Genomic DNA, 18,625 nt, shown 5'->3' with positions numbered 1-18,625 from the left:
GCAGAAGACGAGGGCACAAGGACATGACACAATTCAGTGAGCGTCTCGTTAAAACCGCATAGAAAATGTGACGAAAATGTGGAGCTTGTGTTTGTTTCCTGCATTCATTTAAGAAACGATGCGGTTTCCTCATCAATCAACACAGATCTGATGTTTTCTCCTCTTCAGCGAAGACTGGTGTAAGTCCAATGCTTCGTGTCACGTTGTGTCAGTATATTGCTTTCATTGATTCACCAACTTTTCACTTCAGCCGTGTGTAAAAACGTTTTCCTGATATCCTGAAGTTTTTTATTTGATTTATTCTTTTATTTTAATTTAACTTTTTAATGTGAAAATTGACGACGCACATAAAAACAGGTGGACGTAAATATACCTCTGCCTATCATGTTGAGAAATTTCAGGTCTTGCTCCTGTCCGAGATTATTCACCTGTCCACAGGGGGAGTTATAGTTGTTAACAAACACATCAATAAACATTTAGATCTGCTTAGTCTACTAATTGCATGTTTCTATACTGTTAATCCAATGCAGAAGCGGACTGTTGAGGCAACAACACTTGCTTAACGTAGATCATTTCTGCCATACAAAAACAACACGTGTAATATTACCAGATATGTGGAAGCTAATGATTCACTTTGAGCTGCACTTTTGAAAGCTTTTGGAAAAAGTTTTTCCTCTTTTTTTTTTTTTGTATAAATCTATTTGTTATTCTCTTTTTTCCTCAGCTCTTTTCACAGTTTTTGCCTGAAAAATATCACCAAATTTAGCTTGTTGGTATTAAAAATACTTCACTGGCGTCCGCATTTTGTCGTGTGCTGTAGCAGCATAATCGAGAGGTCTGTTGACCTCCAGACTGTGCGGACTGTCACTACTATTTTATGTATTCAAATTGTATTGTTCCTACTTTGTAGAAGCTTTGACTTAACACTGCAAGTAGTATCAAATTAAATCCCATAGCCTTCTTTTCTCTGTGTGCGTTATCATTTTTACATTTGTTCACCTGATAAACTGTGATAAATCAAGTTGTGGTAAAGGATGAGAGAGAGAGAGAGAGAGAGAGAGACTGAACGGTATTGTGTCTGTGAACTTGTGTTGAACTTAACCTTGAGGAGCGAGGGAGGGAGAGGTGTCATCTCAGTGTCAAATGTTTCACTAATAAAACTTGACAAAGCAGAGGAGGAGGGAGAGATAGAAAGGAGGAGACGAAAATATGGAGGTCGAAGGGTTAAAGGGTGATGAGGCGAAAGAAAGAGGAGGTCAAAGAATCAATTTTGTCTTTCTTTACATCTTTTTTCTGTTATTTCCCTCTTGCTTTCCCTCCTCGTTGTGTTAGTCTTTCTCTGCCTTTTTATTTTACGTCTTTCAGTGACACTTTTTGTTGCTCTCGTACTTTTTCTTCCTTTTCTGCCTCCTTTTCGTTTCCTTTCATTACTACTTCCTTCTTTTTTTTTATTTTTTCCTTTTTCATTCCTTGTTTTTCTCTCTCCACTTTTTTCTCTTTCATTTCTGTACTGTTTAATTTTCTTGTTTCCTTTTTTTGTTAATCTCTCTTTTCTCCCTCCCATCATTTTTATCTTTCTCTTTCCACCCCTCTTCCTTCATCCATCTCTCACTTTGCCCTCTTTTCTTTGCCCCCCCAACCCCCCTGTCTTTTGCATATGCACAGGACACACACACACACACACACACAACACATTTCAGTGCACTTGTGAGGACATTCCATTAACTTTAATTCACCCTTTAAACCTGAACCTCCTAAAAAGCATAACCTTGACCTTTGACCTCTGACCTCACACCCCGACCCTAAAATACCCTCTCATTTTCAAAAGCGAGCTCCCAGAAGATGTGCTCACTGAAGAGGAGTCGCCTCAGCTGTCGAAAACACACAGACACACACACAACCACACACCAAAAAAAGAAAGAAAAAAAACAAGCAGCTTTCATTCCAATGAAACAATAACACTGATTGCTGTTGTCGTGACGACTGAAGTGACGGTATAATCAATGTGAGTGTCTGTCACCTCCCGCTGCCCAATGTGTGTACGTGTGTGTGCAAATACATTACTTCTGCAATAAGAAAAAGAGCAAGTATTTGTGTGTTTCTGTTTGTTTGCGTGTCTCCATACGTGGGAGTGTGTGTGTGTGGGGTGTTGATGAATTGAGTCATTTAGTAGAGTGTGTGCTGATTAATCCAGGCAGAGTGTTAATACAGGAGATGGGAACAGATTAAATGGCGTACATTAACAAATATTGCCCCCCCTGTAAACACATACACACACAGAGTCAGAGTGTGTGTGTTGTGTGTGTGTGTGTGTGTGTGTGTGTGAGTGAGTGTGAGTGTGTGCGTGCTCACTGTTAGCCAGTAGCTGTTGCTGCTGTTGGAGTTGCTGTTGATTGACCGCTCCTATGGCCGGCCCCCTCCCGCCACCTCCCCCCGCTGCCGCGCCGGCTCCTCCTCCGGCTCCTCCCGCCGCGCCCACTGGTGCTCCTCCACCTCCCCCTCCTCCTGGTCCTCCACCGTGGGCTCCGGCAAGGGGGCTGGTAAGGCGCTCCTTATCCCAAGAACACTCGCTCCCTCCTGGGCAGAGATGCAGATACACAGAGGCTTCCGTGTTTAGACGTTAATTCTCTAATAGGATCAAAAACCTCAGTGATACATAATAAGAGCTTCACTTCTGCTGGTCAGAAAATACAGCACACATATAGTATGTGAGTGACAAAGCAGGATAAGGTGCGTCAGTGTATGGACGAGCTGTGCTGGTGCCGTGAAACCGTGCAAAGATGCACAGTTTCTGATATTCAGTTTTTTTTTTTAGGTGACACTGTTGGAAATGTTCAGATTTCGTTAGACGTTTATTACTGAGGTCGTAGTTGAAGGTGGCATCGCACCGGACTACATTACATCTTACAGAATATGAGGAAAACCTCTGAACATAACACAGTCCAGACCTCAATGCTAAAACACAGGATTTAATCAACGCTGCTACAACAGCGGCACAAAACTGAACATTATAGGCATCATATGGCAGAACCGTTGTACAGGTGTACCTAATAAAGTGGGCACCGAGCGTATACCGGCAACCAACAGAGTTGAATTAAGTAAGATACATTCGTTAATTACGTCATCGTTAATATCGCATTATACAGTGCCATGTGATACAACCTTGTTATAGCACATGATGAGAGTGATCAGCATCAGCCTTGTGGTCGTTATGAAACATATCTGTTACCGTCAGGTCTCGGATTCTTGTCGAAAAACCGTCACTTTCTCTCTCCACTCCTTCATTCCTACACTGTCTTTCTCTCTCTCTCTCTCTTTTCTGTCTCCCTGTGTAAAGCTGCCTCTCTCGCCCTCCACATCTCTCTCACACTCTGCTCCCCTTTTCCCTCTCTCATCCATCTTCATCTCCCTCCATTAGTTTGAATTAGCAACCGTCTCTCTCTATTATTGCCTACTGAATTCCCTGTGCTGTGTGTGTGTGTGTGTGTGTGTGTGTGTGTGTGTGTGTGTGTGTGTGTGTGTAGATGACAGCTGGGCCTCATCCCTTCTGCCATTTACACCGGGGAAGAAAAGAAGTATAAACAGATGGGCAGATGTTCTCTCTCTCTCTCTCTCTCTTTCTCACACACACACACACACACACACACACACACACACACACACACACACACACACACACACATCTCATTTTTTACTTGGCCTCCTCCTCTCCTTCCCTGCCTCCCTCCTCTCTTTCACTTTTTTGGCTTCTTCCCATTTTCTTCCATCCCTCTCTCTCTACCTCTTTTGCCTTTCAATTACTCTCCTCTCTCTCTCTCAAACTTGCACCTTTGCTCTCAGGTAGCGCTGCGACTAATGACTAATTTCATCACCGATTAATCATTTAGTCTAGAAAATATCACAAATAAATCCTTGCAATCTCCCTGAACCCAAGGTGATGTCTACAAAACACGTGTTTTGTCAAACCAACGCTTCAAAATCCGAAGATAACTCTTCTATCATATCAGACAAAGGAAAGCAGAAAATCCTTTTAGAAGCTGGAACCAAGAAATGACAGAATCGATTAATCGATTATCAACATAGTTGCAGGTTGTTGTTTTTTTTCAATCCACTAATCAGTTTTCCTTTTAAAATACACCGTCCCACCCGCGTGACGGTTGGGCGCTACTGTAGGTGTGTTTCGCTCTGTACCGGAAACAGTCTTCACACAACCTTGAAGAACTATGCATTGTTTGAAAGCTCTACGTCTCCTCATTCAATCTGAGCAAAGCATTTTAGGATCCTCATATCAAACTGCAACAGCATTTCAGACTTTGATTCAGACTTCAAAAGTGTTTTCCACCCTTTAAAAAAAAAAAAAACCAACAACTTAGATTTCTAACACATTTGCGCCTCTGTAACTTTGGTTCAGTATCTTTTCTTCTCATTCTGACTTTTTGGTTGTAAAATTTAAAGAGTTTCCTGTCAGAGGATACCAGGGTTATGACTGCGACCAGAAGGGTTGACGAACAGGAACCTTTTTATGTCAGGTTCATCCTTTTCGGGCTTGTGCACAAAAACGGGGGCGTCTGGTAACAGGTTAATCAACTAAAAGTTCCCCCCTCTATTCTCAGTCCCCATTAGTTTTATTCTCCTCTTTTGTCTTTCCATTTTGGTACAAGTTTAAAGGGCACTGTACAACGAACATATGGACTCACATGTCCATATGTTCGCTGAAACACTTTTTGGTCACTAATTATTCCTCCTGTTCATACTGGCATCTAGTTTCTCTCTCTCTCTCTCTCGTCCTCCATGTCTTATATTTCAATCTAAGCGATGGGGGACAAAACCCACACTTGCTGTTCTGTTCAAAAATGAAAAGTTCAGCTGAAGCGGGTATGAGGCTTCAGCTGGCCAGGTGGGTGTCTCCAAAGCTTTGTCTTTTCACTTCTTTGCGTTTCCCTGATTAGCTGCGACGGAGGGATCGCACCACAAGGGGGTCATTTTGTACTAAACTGACAATGACTCTGGTGGATATCCACTTAATTTGTCTGACTCAGACGGCTCAAGCCTCAGCTGAAAAAAAACGATGGGTATTGATTTTGTCCTCCAACTCCTGCACTGAGATCTCATTAGTAAGGGATCTTTTCACTCTCAGTAAGAACAGGAAGAACGAGTACAGCGACCCAACACTATATCAGCGCACAAATGGCGCTATTGTTCGAAGACAGACCTGAAAAAATGTGAACCTATCCTTTAACTTCAGAGGGACCATATACAACCTCGTGTTTTCACGGTGATGAGCAACACAGCTACACTCACTCCGCTGCCAAACAAGCAGTCAGTCCGGTTTCAAACACTTATTGGTTTGACTCAGATCAAAAAAAAAAAAAGACCAACAACTTAGATTTCTAACACATTTGCGCCTCTGTAACTTTGGTTCAGTATCTTTTCTTCTCATTCTGACTTTTTGGTTGTAAAATTTAAAGAGTTTCCTGTCAGAGGATACCAGGGTTATGACTGCGACCAGAAGGGTTGACGAACAGGAACCTTTTTATGTCAGGTTCATCGTTTTCGGGCTTGTGCACAAAAACGGGGGCGTCTGGTAACAGGTTAATCAACTAAAAGTTCCTCTATTCTCAGTCCCCATTAGTTTTATTCTCCTCTTTTGTCTTTCCATTTTGGTACAAGTTTAAAGGGCACTGTACAACGAACATATGGACTCACATGTCCATATGTTCGCTGAAACACTTTTTGGTCACTAATTATTCCTCCTGTTCATACTGGCATCTAGTTTCTCTCTCTCTCTCTCGTCCTCCATGTCTTATATTTCAATCTAAGCGATGGGGGACAAAACCCACACTTGCTGTTCTGTTCAAAAATGAAAAGTTCAGCTGAAGCGGGTATGAGGCTTCAGCTGGCCAGGTGGGTGTCTCCAAAGCTTTGTCTTTTCACTTCTTTGCGTTTCCCTGATTAGCTGCGACGGAGGGATCGCACCACAAGGGGGTCATTTTGTACTAAACTGACAATGACTCTGGTGGATATCCACTTAATTTGTCTGACTCAGACGGCTCAAGCCTCAGCTGAAAAAAAACGATGGGTATTGATTTTGTCCTCCAACTCCTGCACTGAGATCTCATTAGTAAGGGATCTTTTCACTCTCAGTAAGAACAGGAAGAACGAGTACAGCGACCCAACACTATATCAGCGCACAAATGGCGCTATTGTTCGAAGACAGACCTGAAAAAATGTGAACCTATCCTTTAACTTCAGAGGGACCATATACAACCTCGTGTTTTCACGGTGATGAGCAACACAGCTACACTCACTCCGCTGCCAAACAAGCAGTCAGTCCGGTTTCAAACACTTATTGGTTTGACTCGCGTATCAAAAAAAACCCCTACTTGAAACGTGCGATGTGTTTGTTTAGTGTTTTTTTTTGTGTGTGTGTGTGTGTGTGTGTGTGTGTGGTGGGGGGGGGGTGATCCTGGGCAGCGACCTGCATGAAAGAAAAGCTGCTATTCCAGAACATGCCAACAAAATCCTGAAATCGAAAGACAAAGAAAAAAAGGGAAAAAAAAACTTGTTGAACCCCTCAGTAAATTGTCAAGTCATGATGATGATGAGGACAAGAAACAGATAAAAAAAAAAAATACTGCACCACCTTAGCATTGAACTTTTACAACATGGCTGGACTCACAATGGACAGTTTAAAACAAAAGGATCAAAAATCGTTGCAGGAAAATCAGAGGTACCAAGATTTTTACTGCACACCTTCCTCTTCCTGGTCAAAACCCGGTGCCTACGTCACCCAGAATGCAACTCGACCACCGACAACGGCGGGCGTGTGCAGCAGACGTGTAATGATGCTCATATTAGGTGATTTCAGAAACATACTTAAGCTCAAAATTCATTTCAGATTACGGCAAACAGTCGACCCCCTATTCAGCATTTATAACAGGTTTACATAAACATTCAATAAACTACAGACACACTGTAATGTAAGCGGAGGCTGGAGTATAAACAGGGAATGAATGACAACGTAGTCAAACAGCTGTAATGAGTCATAGTTGATGTCATAACTGCTTCACTATTCTGTGCATTCATAAAGACTTTAAATGTTCAACCACATTACAGTGTGTTATAAACTGTTCAGTGTTTATATAGAGCTTATTAACGCTGAACAGAACTTCAAAGTGTTACCAAAAATGCTACGTCCGACCAAACTGTTGAATGCAACAAGTTTCATTGAATCCGTCGTATGCGGCACTCAAGGGTGGGTCTTTCCGTACGAACGGTGTCTTGCGCGAGGCCCCGTGTGTCCGGCTGTCGACCTCCGTCTTCCTTTCTTTCTCCGCTTCGCTCGCTTGTTTGCCATCTCTCTATTTTGCCCTTTTGATTGTGCGCACTGATATAGGTTGCTCCCCCTTGTTTAGGTCGCGGAGCGAAGTGCAAAAATCTGAACACGTTTTCATTTTAGGTTTTTTTCGCTGCGCTGAAACACAAAAGAAGAAAAGAGGTTGCTGGAGTAAATTCTTCTCCGAACGGGTGACAACAGCCGTCTATCTTCGTAGGAAGCAAAAATTTGTAGCGTGGTCATGAAAATGATTCCCTAATTGTTGTTTAAGAAAAACGCAAGTGTTGCTGTGAACTGAAAGACTTGGACTCCTCCATCGAAAGTGCTCTCTTCTCTTTAAATATAAAGGAAATCTGTTTAAGAGACGAAGCTGCGTAGCGATAGAGACGTTTTTGCACTGATTGAACCAGTGTACTGTCATTACCTGTAAATAAAGTTTTTTGTTTCTAAAAACTCGACGGTCTTTACCCCCCCCAGTCCTGTTTCACTCTTCTCTTCTCTCGCTCACACTTCAGTCTTCTTTCTTTCCGTCTACCTAGTTTCTTCCTCCCTCACTGACAAAAACAAAGGTATGGTTTCCACTGACATGCGAGTCTGTGCCTCTCCCTCTCTCCATTACTCCTCTCATTCATCCCTCGCTCGCATCTCTGCGGCTTTTCTCATTTCTATAGGAGGAGAAAAACAAAACACACGACTGTGACTGCGAGAGGGACGAGCCCGAGCGATCAACTTTCACCCATCAAACATCAAAATATCTTTTTCTTCCCTTTTCCTCTCGCCCTAAATATCCCTCTTTCTCATGATGATTCTATTTTTCCCCTCTGTCCTCCCTGGCTTCATTTTCTTTTTTTCATACGTAAACACGTTCCTCTGCTCTATTGTCCGCCGCAGTTTCCCAGGCCGGTGTGAGCATCTGTTACAAAGAAAATAAGGTCGGACAATGAAAAGAAGTGCTTTTTCACGAACTCACGAGACAAAAATCCCTCCGAATGAAATAAAAGGAGGAGGAGGAAGGAGAAGAGGAGGAAATAAATTCAAAAAACGGCAGGGAGAAAGAATAAAACGAGAGAATAGAGAAAGAGTAACTCTATCAGCCCATTTTCCAGGTCAGCTGAAGAAAGAGTAGAAAGAAAAATAGAAACAGGAGAGTCTGGGTGGAAACAGAAGGAAGGACTGCACACACACTCCCTCTCTTTTCTTTCTTTTCTCTTTGCTTTTTGTTTTCTGTCTTTTTAATAATTCAGAGAAGCAAGTACAGCAGAGATGGAGTGGGAAGGAAAGTACGTGTGTGTGTGTGTGTGTGTGTACTCTTTTGTTTTTATATATGTCACCTTTGAAAAAACACAGAGGGTTCGGATTTTACCGTTCCCGCTGCGGAAACGTGGTTAATGGTCGACACGGTTGAAGACACAATGTGCCGAATGAACGAATGAACGAACGACCTGAATTTTATTTAAGTGTCTCTCATCCTTCCCACAGGCTGGTCACATGCTAATCCACATCATCATTCCAAAAAAAAAAAAGGAAAGAAAAATACCTGGAAAACAGATAAATGGATAAGTCATCATCATCATCATCACCCACTCATGACTGATACAAGGTTCTCTTCCTGAGCTCCCACGCGCTCCTTATTTAAGCCGATAACTAAAATGTTCGCTTTATATCAATAATCTCAGTCATATCGTTTTCCATCATTAAACGGAAGATGATTGGGGGGGAAAAAAAAAAAAGAAATTCACTATAAATCAATCATCTTAAATCACACACAGGTTTGACTCTCTTCTTCCAAAGCAGCGTGTCAACCTGTTTCAGAAGAGGGAGTACAACAGCTCTTATCTGGGCAAAATCACAAGTTTGTGTAAAAGTGCATGATATTCAGTAAAAAGTATGAAACTCTGTCTTACTCCAAGTCTTGTTTGCCCAATTATATCCACACTCAGTAAACACCTTCTCACTTAGAAACACACTTTATCACTTTTCTGCAGCGTCACACACATGATACATATCTGTTGTCCACGGCCCATTTCTGTTGTGTATCCCTTTAAATTTTTGTTTTTACTTCCCTGGTATCTACAGTAGCAATGACCCCGTTCCCCTTATCTGGCATAACCAAGCGGCACAACTGCACTGTGGAACATTTATGGGATGTTTTTCGGGGTTAACGCTCTAAGTCCCTCTATGTTTCGGGAGTAATGATGTTGTTTTTTTTGTTTGTTTTTTTTGTGCGTGTGTTTTTTTTCCTGCCTTTCTCAAAGAGTGAACAGTGGAGAGCTGACGGGAAATGAAGGGAGATGGTCTGAACAGTGCGGAGTGGCATCAGAGACACCGAGCAGGACGGAAAGAACAAATACTACAACCAATAAACAAGCCCTGGTAACAACGGCATCAAAGTGTGACCTTTCACCACGTATACGTTTCCTTCACTGTCCAGATAAACTGTATCAACATATTACAAAGGTGTTTGGGTTTTTTTTGTTAATCTAAAACTGATTCAAAAGTATATTTTCAAAAACGTTCTGTATCCAATTTTTCCACAGATTGGAGAAACCATTGATTGGATTTTCAAAAGTATATTACGTGACTATATTTGGGCAAAACAGCAGCAAAAAAAACGGGCTAATTTTATTTTGCCTTCAACACCTTGTGCTTGCCAGCATGTCACTGTTTATACATAGAAGGGAGTGAAACAGATCAGGAGCAAAGAAGCAAAAAGGGGGAGTGAAAGAGGAGAGAGAGCGAGAAGACGACACTGAATATTACTGAAACCCGACCAGCACTTACATAAGACGCACGCTCACACACACGCACACACACATGCACACGCCATGTAATCGAGGTCTCTGTCACGTGTCCATATGTTTGCACTCAGAGCAAACGTTGAAACTGATCCCAGCAAAGAGACGATCTGTGACATGAGCTTTGGGTCGACTTTCAATACTAAATAATAAACTTTCCCCTCTTTTTCGGCTTGGTCAGTTCGCGACGTACAGGGAGGCGAGGTAAGAAACAGAAGACATTACACTGGGGGGGGGGGCAGGTGGAAGTGTGAGAAGGAACAGAAGGATGTGATGAATTAGAAAACCTATTGCTTCATATGTGGATTTTCGAGGTGAACAGGTTCGCTAAATTCCCTTCCTGTAAACAGCATTGAGGGAATAATTCAGAGCAGACACATAATTACCTGAAATCGGATTACATAACAACAAAGCACGAGACAAAGAGGTCAGAATTACTTTAAACATGCTGAAGCTCAAACAGTTTTACATTTTACTATGTGATGACCACATCAGGCGAACATCTGGTGATCTCATGTCCACTCAGCTTTTCACTTTACTTTTTCACTAATTGTTCAGTCACAGCCCACTGTCGTATCATTATACATGCCGTGTCGAAGGCTTATGTGTAGTTACCGTGTTTTGTCTACCCCTCGTGGGTTTAACTGGTGCGGCCAGCCAGTAAAGACACTCACCCAGCACTTTATTAGGAACACCGTAGTAGCACTGGGCCGCGCCTCCCGTTGCCCTCAGACAGCCTCAGTTCATTGTGGCCCGGATTCCCCTGAGATTCCGGTCCACGTTGAACTGACTGCAATCACATCACTTCTGCAGATTTGTCAGCGGCACATTCGTGGCGCCAATCTCCCGTTCTATCACATCCCAAAGGCGTTCTACTGGATCCAGGTCTGGTGACCGGGGAGGCCGCTGAAGTTCCACTGGACTCATTATCATGCCCATGAAACCAGTTTGATACGACTTTTGCTTTGTGACACGGTGCATTATGCTGCTGGAAGTAGCCATTAGATGATGGTAAACTGTGGCCATAAAAGGAGGCACATGGTCGGCAAAATAACTCAGACAGGCTGTGGCATTAAAACCATGATTGATTGGTATTAAGGGGCCCGAACTGTGTGAAGAAAACATTCCCCACACCATTACACCACCACCACCAGCCTGTTGACACAAGGCAGGTCGGGTCCACGGATTCATGATTCATCAGACCAGGCTATGTTTTTCTAGCCTTTAACGGTGCAGCTTTGGTGCAGCCTGTGCCCACTGCAGCCTCAGATTTCTGTTCTTGGCTGTAAGGACTGGATCCAGACGTGGTCTTCTGCTGTTGTAGACCATCCACCTCCAGGTTTGATGTGTTTTATCATCCCGAGATGCTTCTCTGCTCACCGCAGTTGTAAAGAGCGGTTACCTGAGTCACCGTAGCCTTTTTCTGTCGGCTCCAACCGGTCTGGACACTCACCTCTGACCTTTCTCGTCAACGAGGTGTTTCCGTCCACGGAGCCGCTGCTCACCGGATGGTTTTTGATCTTTGTTCCATTCTGAGTAAAAGCTCCCGAGACTGTTGTGGGTGAAAATCCCCGGAGATCAGCAGGTTCAGAAAAACTCAAACCAGGCACCAACAATCGTGTCACGGAGTCACTGAGACTGACCTGTATCTGCACGATTTTACGCATTACACTGCTGAAACATGATTGGCTGATTGGATAATTGCACGAATAAGCAGGTGTACAGGTGTGTTCCTAATAAAGTGCCTGGTGACTGTACATATGTTGCTCTCACATTGTGGTGGCCTGCCCATTGGGGGCAACTTTGGGGTTCAGTTTCTTGGCCAAGGACACCGTGGAAGACCTAGTCTGCCATAAAATCATAAAAACCTTGAGAGTTTCTCCTCTTGGGGACATGAACGTGTTTGGTAAACTTCATCTCAGTCTGAATGGTCACCGGGTCCATCTTCTGAAGACCACGAATATCATAAAAATGCTGATCACTTCAGGCTGCAGGTGTCAACACTTGGACTGCAGTGTTGCCAACCAAAAAAAACATGTTTTAAGATGTTTACAGAGGAACGGCGTGTGTGTCTTTTTCACCCACATTTGTAACACCTGTACAGGAGTGTGTGAGGTTTTTTTTTTATTGTATTTATTGTGTGTGTGTGTGTGTGTGTGTTTGTGTGTTAGTGTTACCTGTGTTGGAGTGTAAGTCGTCGTTGTCTGACTCATTGCCATTCTGGAGACTCATCATCATCTTCATCTTTTGAAGCTTCTGGAGCTCAGCCATGGCTGCTGCTGTCAGGCCTGTGACACGCAGGCACGCACGCACACACACACACACACACACGCACACGCGTCGCTGTTACAGTCATCATATTCATCATCATTAAAACAAACATCTTTAGCAGCACACACTCCCACAGGCGTAAGTCGCCCACTGTTGGTGACCAATAATTAAACTGATATCAGCTGCCCTAAAATCCATCACCTGCTGACCAATCACAGCTCTCGTCAACTCCTCACCGGACCGCACATGTGCTGCCTGCCTTCACCCATGATGCTTTGCAGCGAGCTGTGACACACATACTGACACTCACGCCCGGCTGTCGCTGTCAAATTTGTCTTTTCAGTGCAAGCGTTTTGTTGAAGTGTTTCAGGGTGTAAGTGCTGTTTCGGACGCCTCGAGGCTGATGTATATTCACTGATACACACACATGCAGAAAAACGAAAACCCAACCTCCCACCCACACATACACACACACACCCACACACACACCTCCCTCACACACACACACACACACTCTTTTGTATGGACTAAGATCCCTGGCTCTGTGCACTGACCTGGAACTGACTTCTATACACAACAACCAGCAGAGTGAGAGAGATGACCCTGTGTGTGTGTGTGTGTGTGTGTGTGTGTGTACAATTGTGCCTTATTGTGTAAATGTACTATTATGTGTGTTAATGTGCATGTGAGTTTTTGCATCCTAGTGAGTGTGTACGTACAGTTTGCTTTCATGTATAAATGTGTGTGTGTGTGTGTGTGTGTGTGTGTGTTAGGGAATGCATGCATGCTTATCAGTGCATACTTTTATCTGTGTGTGTGTGTGTGTGTGTGGGTGTGTGTGTCGGTCAGTTGGTTTTGCCCCAGTCACGGTTGACGGCCTTGGAGGAATGTCCATTACACACACAGTACAGTTGTCTGCAAGCTATAAAGAAAACAAGACAGAGGGAGGGGAAAAAAAAAAAAAAGAGGGAGGGAGAGAGGGAGGGAGGGGTAGTCGCTGTGTTGTTTGAAATTTAATTTAAAGCAGGATGGAAGGATGGATCAGTATGGGTTGGTTAAAAACTTACACTTCAACATGTGCTACGCTAAAAAAAAAAAAAAGAAAATCTCTGCTTGTCTCTTATCTCTCTGCGTTTTTAGTTTCCCATCACCACTACTGTTACTGTAATCTGATTACATCTCAGAATCGCAAGACAAAGTTAACCTGTTGAACAAAATTAACTTGTTCCTTGAATTATCCGCAGTTCACCTTGGTCGTACTTTGTGATCTATGTGTTTATTTTGGATTTTGCAGGCCGTGTAGACACCTGCTGTATTCCATCTCTTCTCTGGACACACTGACTAGATAATCCGGCAACGCTTTAGTTTATGGACCCTTATTTCCAGTTTATTTCCAGATAATCTCCTCAGATGTTTCACCGCAAGAACCATATATCATTTGGTGCTAATTAAAAGTAAAATAGAGAGCGAACAGTTGGTCACACTTGATTTTGCACAACATTGATTGATTCGGAGGATGTCAGGTGAACTGCACATAAAAAATGTCACGTGTCTACAAACAGACGCAATTCAGGTTAAACGAAGAACGAAGAAGTCTACAATAATAAATAAACAAGTAACAAAATATTCACCGCGGTTTAAATGGGGCAATTTCTTTCATGGAAATTCATCTGGAAGTCAATAATACTCTCTCTCTATTTTTCCTTTAATTATTACCAAACTTTTTTTAAATTTTTTCTTTCCAGGAAACTTTCAAGAAATTATAAGGAAACAGCCGACATGTAAAACAACATTTTTTTTCACAATGTGATGTTTCTACGGGACGGAGCATAAAAGAGCGAACCAGAAGATCAGTCAAAGAACGAAAGTCGCAGTTTGTTTGTTGTACTCGTTGACGAGGTCACCAACAAAGACGCCGTGAAATGGTCTCTCAACGTCTTAAGATGTAATTCCTGTTGAAACAGGAGGTCGGGACGGAACATATCACAGACGGGGATAATTGTACTGTAAACCTATTAAATATCCATAAAAGGAGAAGATATTGGTCAAATTGTGTTACCGACCAGACTGAAGTCTGATTATACTGTAGGTAATGTTTTTTTTATCTGTTATGTGAGTTTTTACTTGTGGTGGCGGGACTACGGGCGCCAATTGGCTGTTGAACCAACGCTGGCACGTTTACATTGATGTTTTTTAAAAAGTCAGTATTGATTAGTGATTAATGTCCTTTATTTGTGAATAAATACAAACAATAAGCAGTAGTGCAGGAACAGGTAACAGGAAGTCACCGCTGACCATAAAGTGGAAATGTCAGTCTTTAACGTCTTTAAAGTGACAGAAAATCACTAATCACAACAGTCCATCACGACTACTTGCACATGAAGTGGTTCGCTTGTACTGACGAAACCACAGAGAATTAGCACCCGACCCTGCAGTTCGACGCACCTCGACAGAGGTTTTCAGCATTTTTTGTTTTCCAGTAACTTTACTGTTCTGGTTCACCCTCACCGCTCCCGCATCAGCACCATTTTCGGGCACAGCAGGCAGCTGTTTTCAGAGTAAAAGCTTAAAATAGCCACTGTCCTCTACCTGCTCAGCAGCAAACAGCAGACAGACACAGTCGGCATTTAGCTAAAGAGGCGGATGTTTCCCTCAGGAGTCGGTGGAGACCAAACCAGAGCTAAAAGAGAGGGATTACTGCTCAGAAACACAACTCTAAATAAATGTTAATACTTCTCCGTAACACCTGGTTTTGTAAATAAGCCACTTTTGGATAAAAAGTTTGCAATATCAACTAAATATCAAAAAAAAAAAAGGTGATGATATATCACTGATGTTTACAGCTCGTTTCTGCCACGCCCAAGTTGCCAAAGGAATCAGTAACTAGCAGTTTAAAGCAGAAAATCCAAATTCTATTTTATTACTTTTATTTATTAGTAAGTTATTTAGTTGTGCTCCTAAAAGCTGATTATTTTAAATTGAAAAGCCACTGAACAGTGCATCTTAATCCAACTCTGAATTTGAACAAAACTCATCCAGAATCCACCAGAAGGAAAGAAAGAAAGAAAGAAAGAAAGAAAAGAAAGAAAGAAAGAAAGAAAGAAAGAAAGAAAGGGGTCCAGTCAAAGAGCCTGGGGCAGAGTGACCAGATGTATGGTCTGCTGTCCTGCTGGGAAAGAGGATGATGATGAAATGGAGAAAGATGATGGAGGAAAGGAGGCCAAAAACTGGAGACGGAATGAAGGTTACAGCAAATGGCTTCATCTGATGTAAATAATAGGTGAAAGAATATTTTATGTTGTCAAAAAACTGTGTTAAAGATGGAGAGAGAAGGGGGAAAAACAAAGGAGGCCGAGGAGGACTGAAATGGGAAAACTTGAGAGTTAAAAATGGAAAGAAAGAAGTAGGATTGATGTGAGAGAAAGAAAAAAGAGGAAAAGGAAGGAGATAGGATATATATAAAGATGGAAAGGCAGGAGAGGAAGCAAAAGAGCGAGAGAGCCCGGGTCTGGAGATGGAAGAACAGTCAGAAAGAAGAATGAGTGACAAAGAAGTGGGGATGGATGAAGAGGAAGAGGTCAAATAGATAAAAATGAGAGGGGGAGAAATAACAACAGGCCCTTGTGGGTGAAAAATACAATTTGTATTATGTGTGAAAGGCAACAAATAAATATTGAAACTCATATTCACACTTTTACTACGACATCAGGACGAAAGTTGGTTTTGAAAAAGTTAAAGCGGACACAGTTGAACGAAAGACTGGTCACCAAAAAGCACCATTAGTACAACAGTGTATATAGACAACAACCGTGAGCCTGTACCTGAGCTACTTGAGCTAAATGCTAACGTCAGCATGCTAACATGCTCGCAATGACAATGCCAACATGCTGATGGTTTGGCAGGTGTAATGTCTGACGCGGCCACCATCTTAATTTAGCACGTTAGCATGCTGACATTTGCTAATTGGCACTAAGTACATAGTACAGCTGAGGCTGATGGGAATGTCAATAGTTTTGCAGATATTTATTCGTAAAAAAATGAGGCAGTGGACAAATTAAAATCTTGACTTGATGATGGCGCTTGTGGAACATTCAAAGGATCAACAAAGTGATTACAATTCATCCTGAGGGAAACGTGAATGTGCGTACCAAATTTCATGGGTATACCATCCAATAATTATAAAGGTAATTCACTCAAAACTGCAATTGTCAACCTTGTGGCGGCGCTAGCGGAAAAGTCAGGGGCTCACCAAAGTCACTAAGATGCATCGCTGAGGAGCCATGGGTTTCTGTACCAAACTTTTTTGCCAATTTATCTAATACGTGCAGAGATATCTCATGGGTTGAGCGAAAACTTTGACCTGCCGGTGGCTCTAGATGAAAAGTCAGAGGATCAGCCAAGTCATTGGGATTCATCCTCGGGGGAACATGAATGTCTGCAATTAATTTCACGGCAATCCATCCGGTAGTTGTCGAGTCGTTCCACTCTGGACGAAAAGTGGAGGCCCAACTGACCGACGGATAGATCGACATCGCATCACCAGAACGGCGGTGATAGCGCGGCTGAAAACGAAAGCAAAACACTGCAATTACCGGCAGCCAGTGGACAGGTTCAGTTCAAGTCTCTCAAATTTGTGAACTGAAGGCTTGGGAACATGAAAAAATACAGAAGCCGGGGGGGGGGGGGGCTTAAATACAAAATGGAGTCCCTTTATAGGGCCAGGACTGCATTCCCAAATTGATTACTTTACTGAGAAACGCCACCACACACACACACACACACACACACACACACACACACACACACACACACACACACACACAGAGATACAGGAAACAACCATACACATACATACTGCAGGTGGACATACACACCGATATACACTCGATCAAGCGCCTAAATGTACACACACACTTGTGCACACAGACACAGACGTGACAAGAAAACACACGGAACATAGATCTCACACACACACACACACACACTCACACACACACACACACACACACACACGCACACGCTCGGACACAGAGTCAGAGCGACCGTTTCGCCTCGATGCAACCAGAAGACAATCAATAGTGAGGGCAGAGCCGCAATACTGTTCTCCATCATGACTATCAAACACACACACGCACACACTGCTCTCTCTCCTCCTCTCTCAGATCGATGGCTGTCCGCTGTGTCCACGGTTACTGAGCATCGACCCCCGTCGCTAATGGCGACCATGGAACCTTGGGAATTAGTGTGTGATTGATTGACAGACTGCTTCAAAGACACACGCATGATACAGAACCTGTGTGAGTGTATATGAGAGAGAATATATGTGTATATATATATTCCTCTCTCTCTCCGTGTGTGTGTGTGTGTGTGTGTGTGTGTGTGTGTGTGTGTGTGTGTGTGTGTTTCTCACTGGTCCCCCAGTGGGTTGTCCATTCATTGTTTACCCATCTCCTTTTCCTTCCCATGCATCCTAATGGTTTCCGAAGGACGAAAGAGAGAAAGGAAAGGAGCAGAAGACAGCGAGAGAAGGAGGGAAAAGTAAAATAAGGAGAGGTAGGATTACGACCGGAAAGGGGTGAATCGTCAGCACAACGTGACGCCAGGACTGAGAAATCGACAAATGAGGAAGGATTTTCCCACCAGCACTGAGGTGACTGTAAACTTTGTTCTGGCCAATTGAAACGGCCACAATTTTAGGGAGGAGGGGGGGAAAAAAAAAAAAAAAAAAAGCAAGCCAAGATTGATCCTTTGCCCTCCCGTGCATCGCAATGCTTTCCGTAGGACGAAAGAAGGGAGACGAGGAGAAGACAGAATGAAGGCGTGAAAACAGAAGCGTGGACAGGTAGGATTATGATGGGAAAGAATCGAATTGTCACCTGGACTGAGAAATTCAGGAATTGAGAGGATTTTTCCGACCAGCGCGAGAGGTGATTGTAAACTTAGTTCTGCCCAGTTAGTCATTGCCTTGGCCCCGCTGTCAAAGACTTTTCTGTGACTGAAATACTGAAATGTATATTCACACTGGATAATCTCATTACTCTTTTTTGTGCTCTGTAAGACCATATTCTTCACCCTAGCAGCCTCTTTTGCCTCGCTAGCGGCTTACATCTGGGGACGGCAATGTCGGTTGGTCACAGTTGATCCGCTATTTTGGTTCAGACTGAAATATTTCAACAACCACTGGATGGACGCCGATGAAAATGTGTAAGAATTCATGAACAGA

At 43.0% G+C, this 18,625-nt stretch overlaps 1 protein-coding gene across 1 annotated transcript in view; it reads right to left on the bottom strand.

The window, feature by feature from the left end:
• The window catches only part of LOC120797344 (dachshund homolog 2-like), a 102,724-nt gene that overhangs the window by 16,876 nt on the left and 67,223 nt on the right, over positions 1-18,625 (bottom strand). The window contains exons 3-4 of the mRNA XM_040140915.1: positions 12,309-12,419; positions 2,353-2,577 (exon numbers count right to left, since the gene is read on the bottom strand). Of these exons, the coding sequence (XP_039996849.1) occupies positions 2,353-2,577; positions 12,309-12,419 (336 nt within the window). The remainder of the gene's footprint in view (positions 1-2,352; positions 2,578-12,308; positions 12,420-18,625) is intronic.

This window comes from Xiphias gladius, chromosome 12 (genome assembly GCF_016859285.1).
Source record: "Xiphias gladius isolate SHS-SW01 ecotype Sanya breed wild chromosome 12, ASM1685928v1, whole genome shotgun sequence".
NCBI lineage: Eukaryota > Metazoa > Chordata > Actinopteri > Istiophoriformes > Xiphiidae > Xiphias > Xiphias gladius.
Note: the sequence above shows the minus strand (reverse complement) of the source record. Positions and strands in the feature narration are given on the sequence as shown.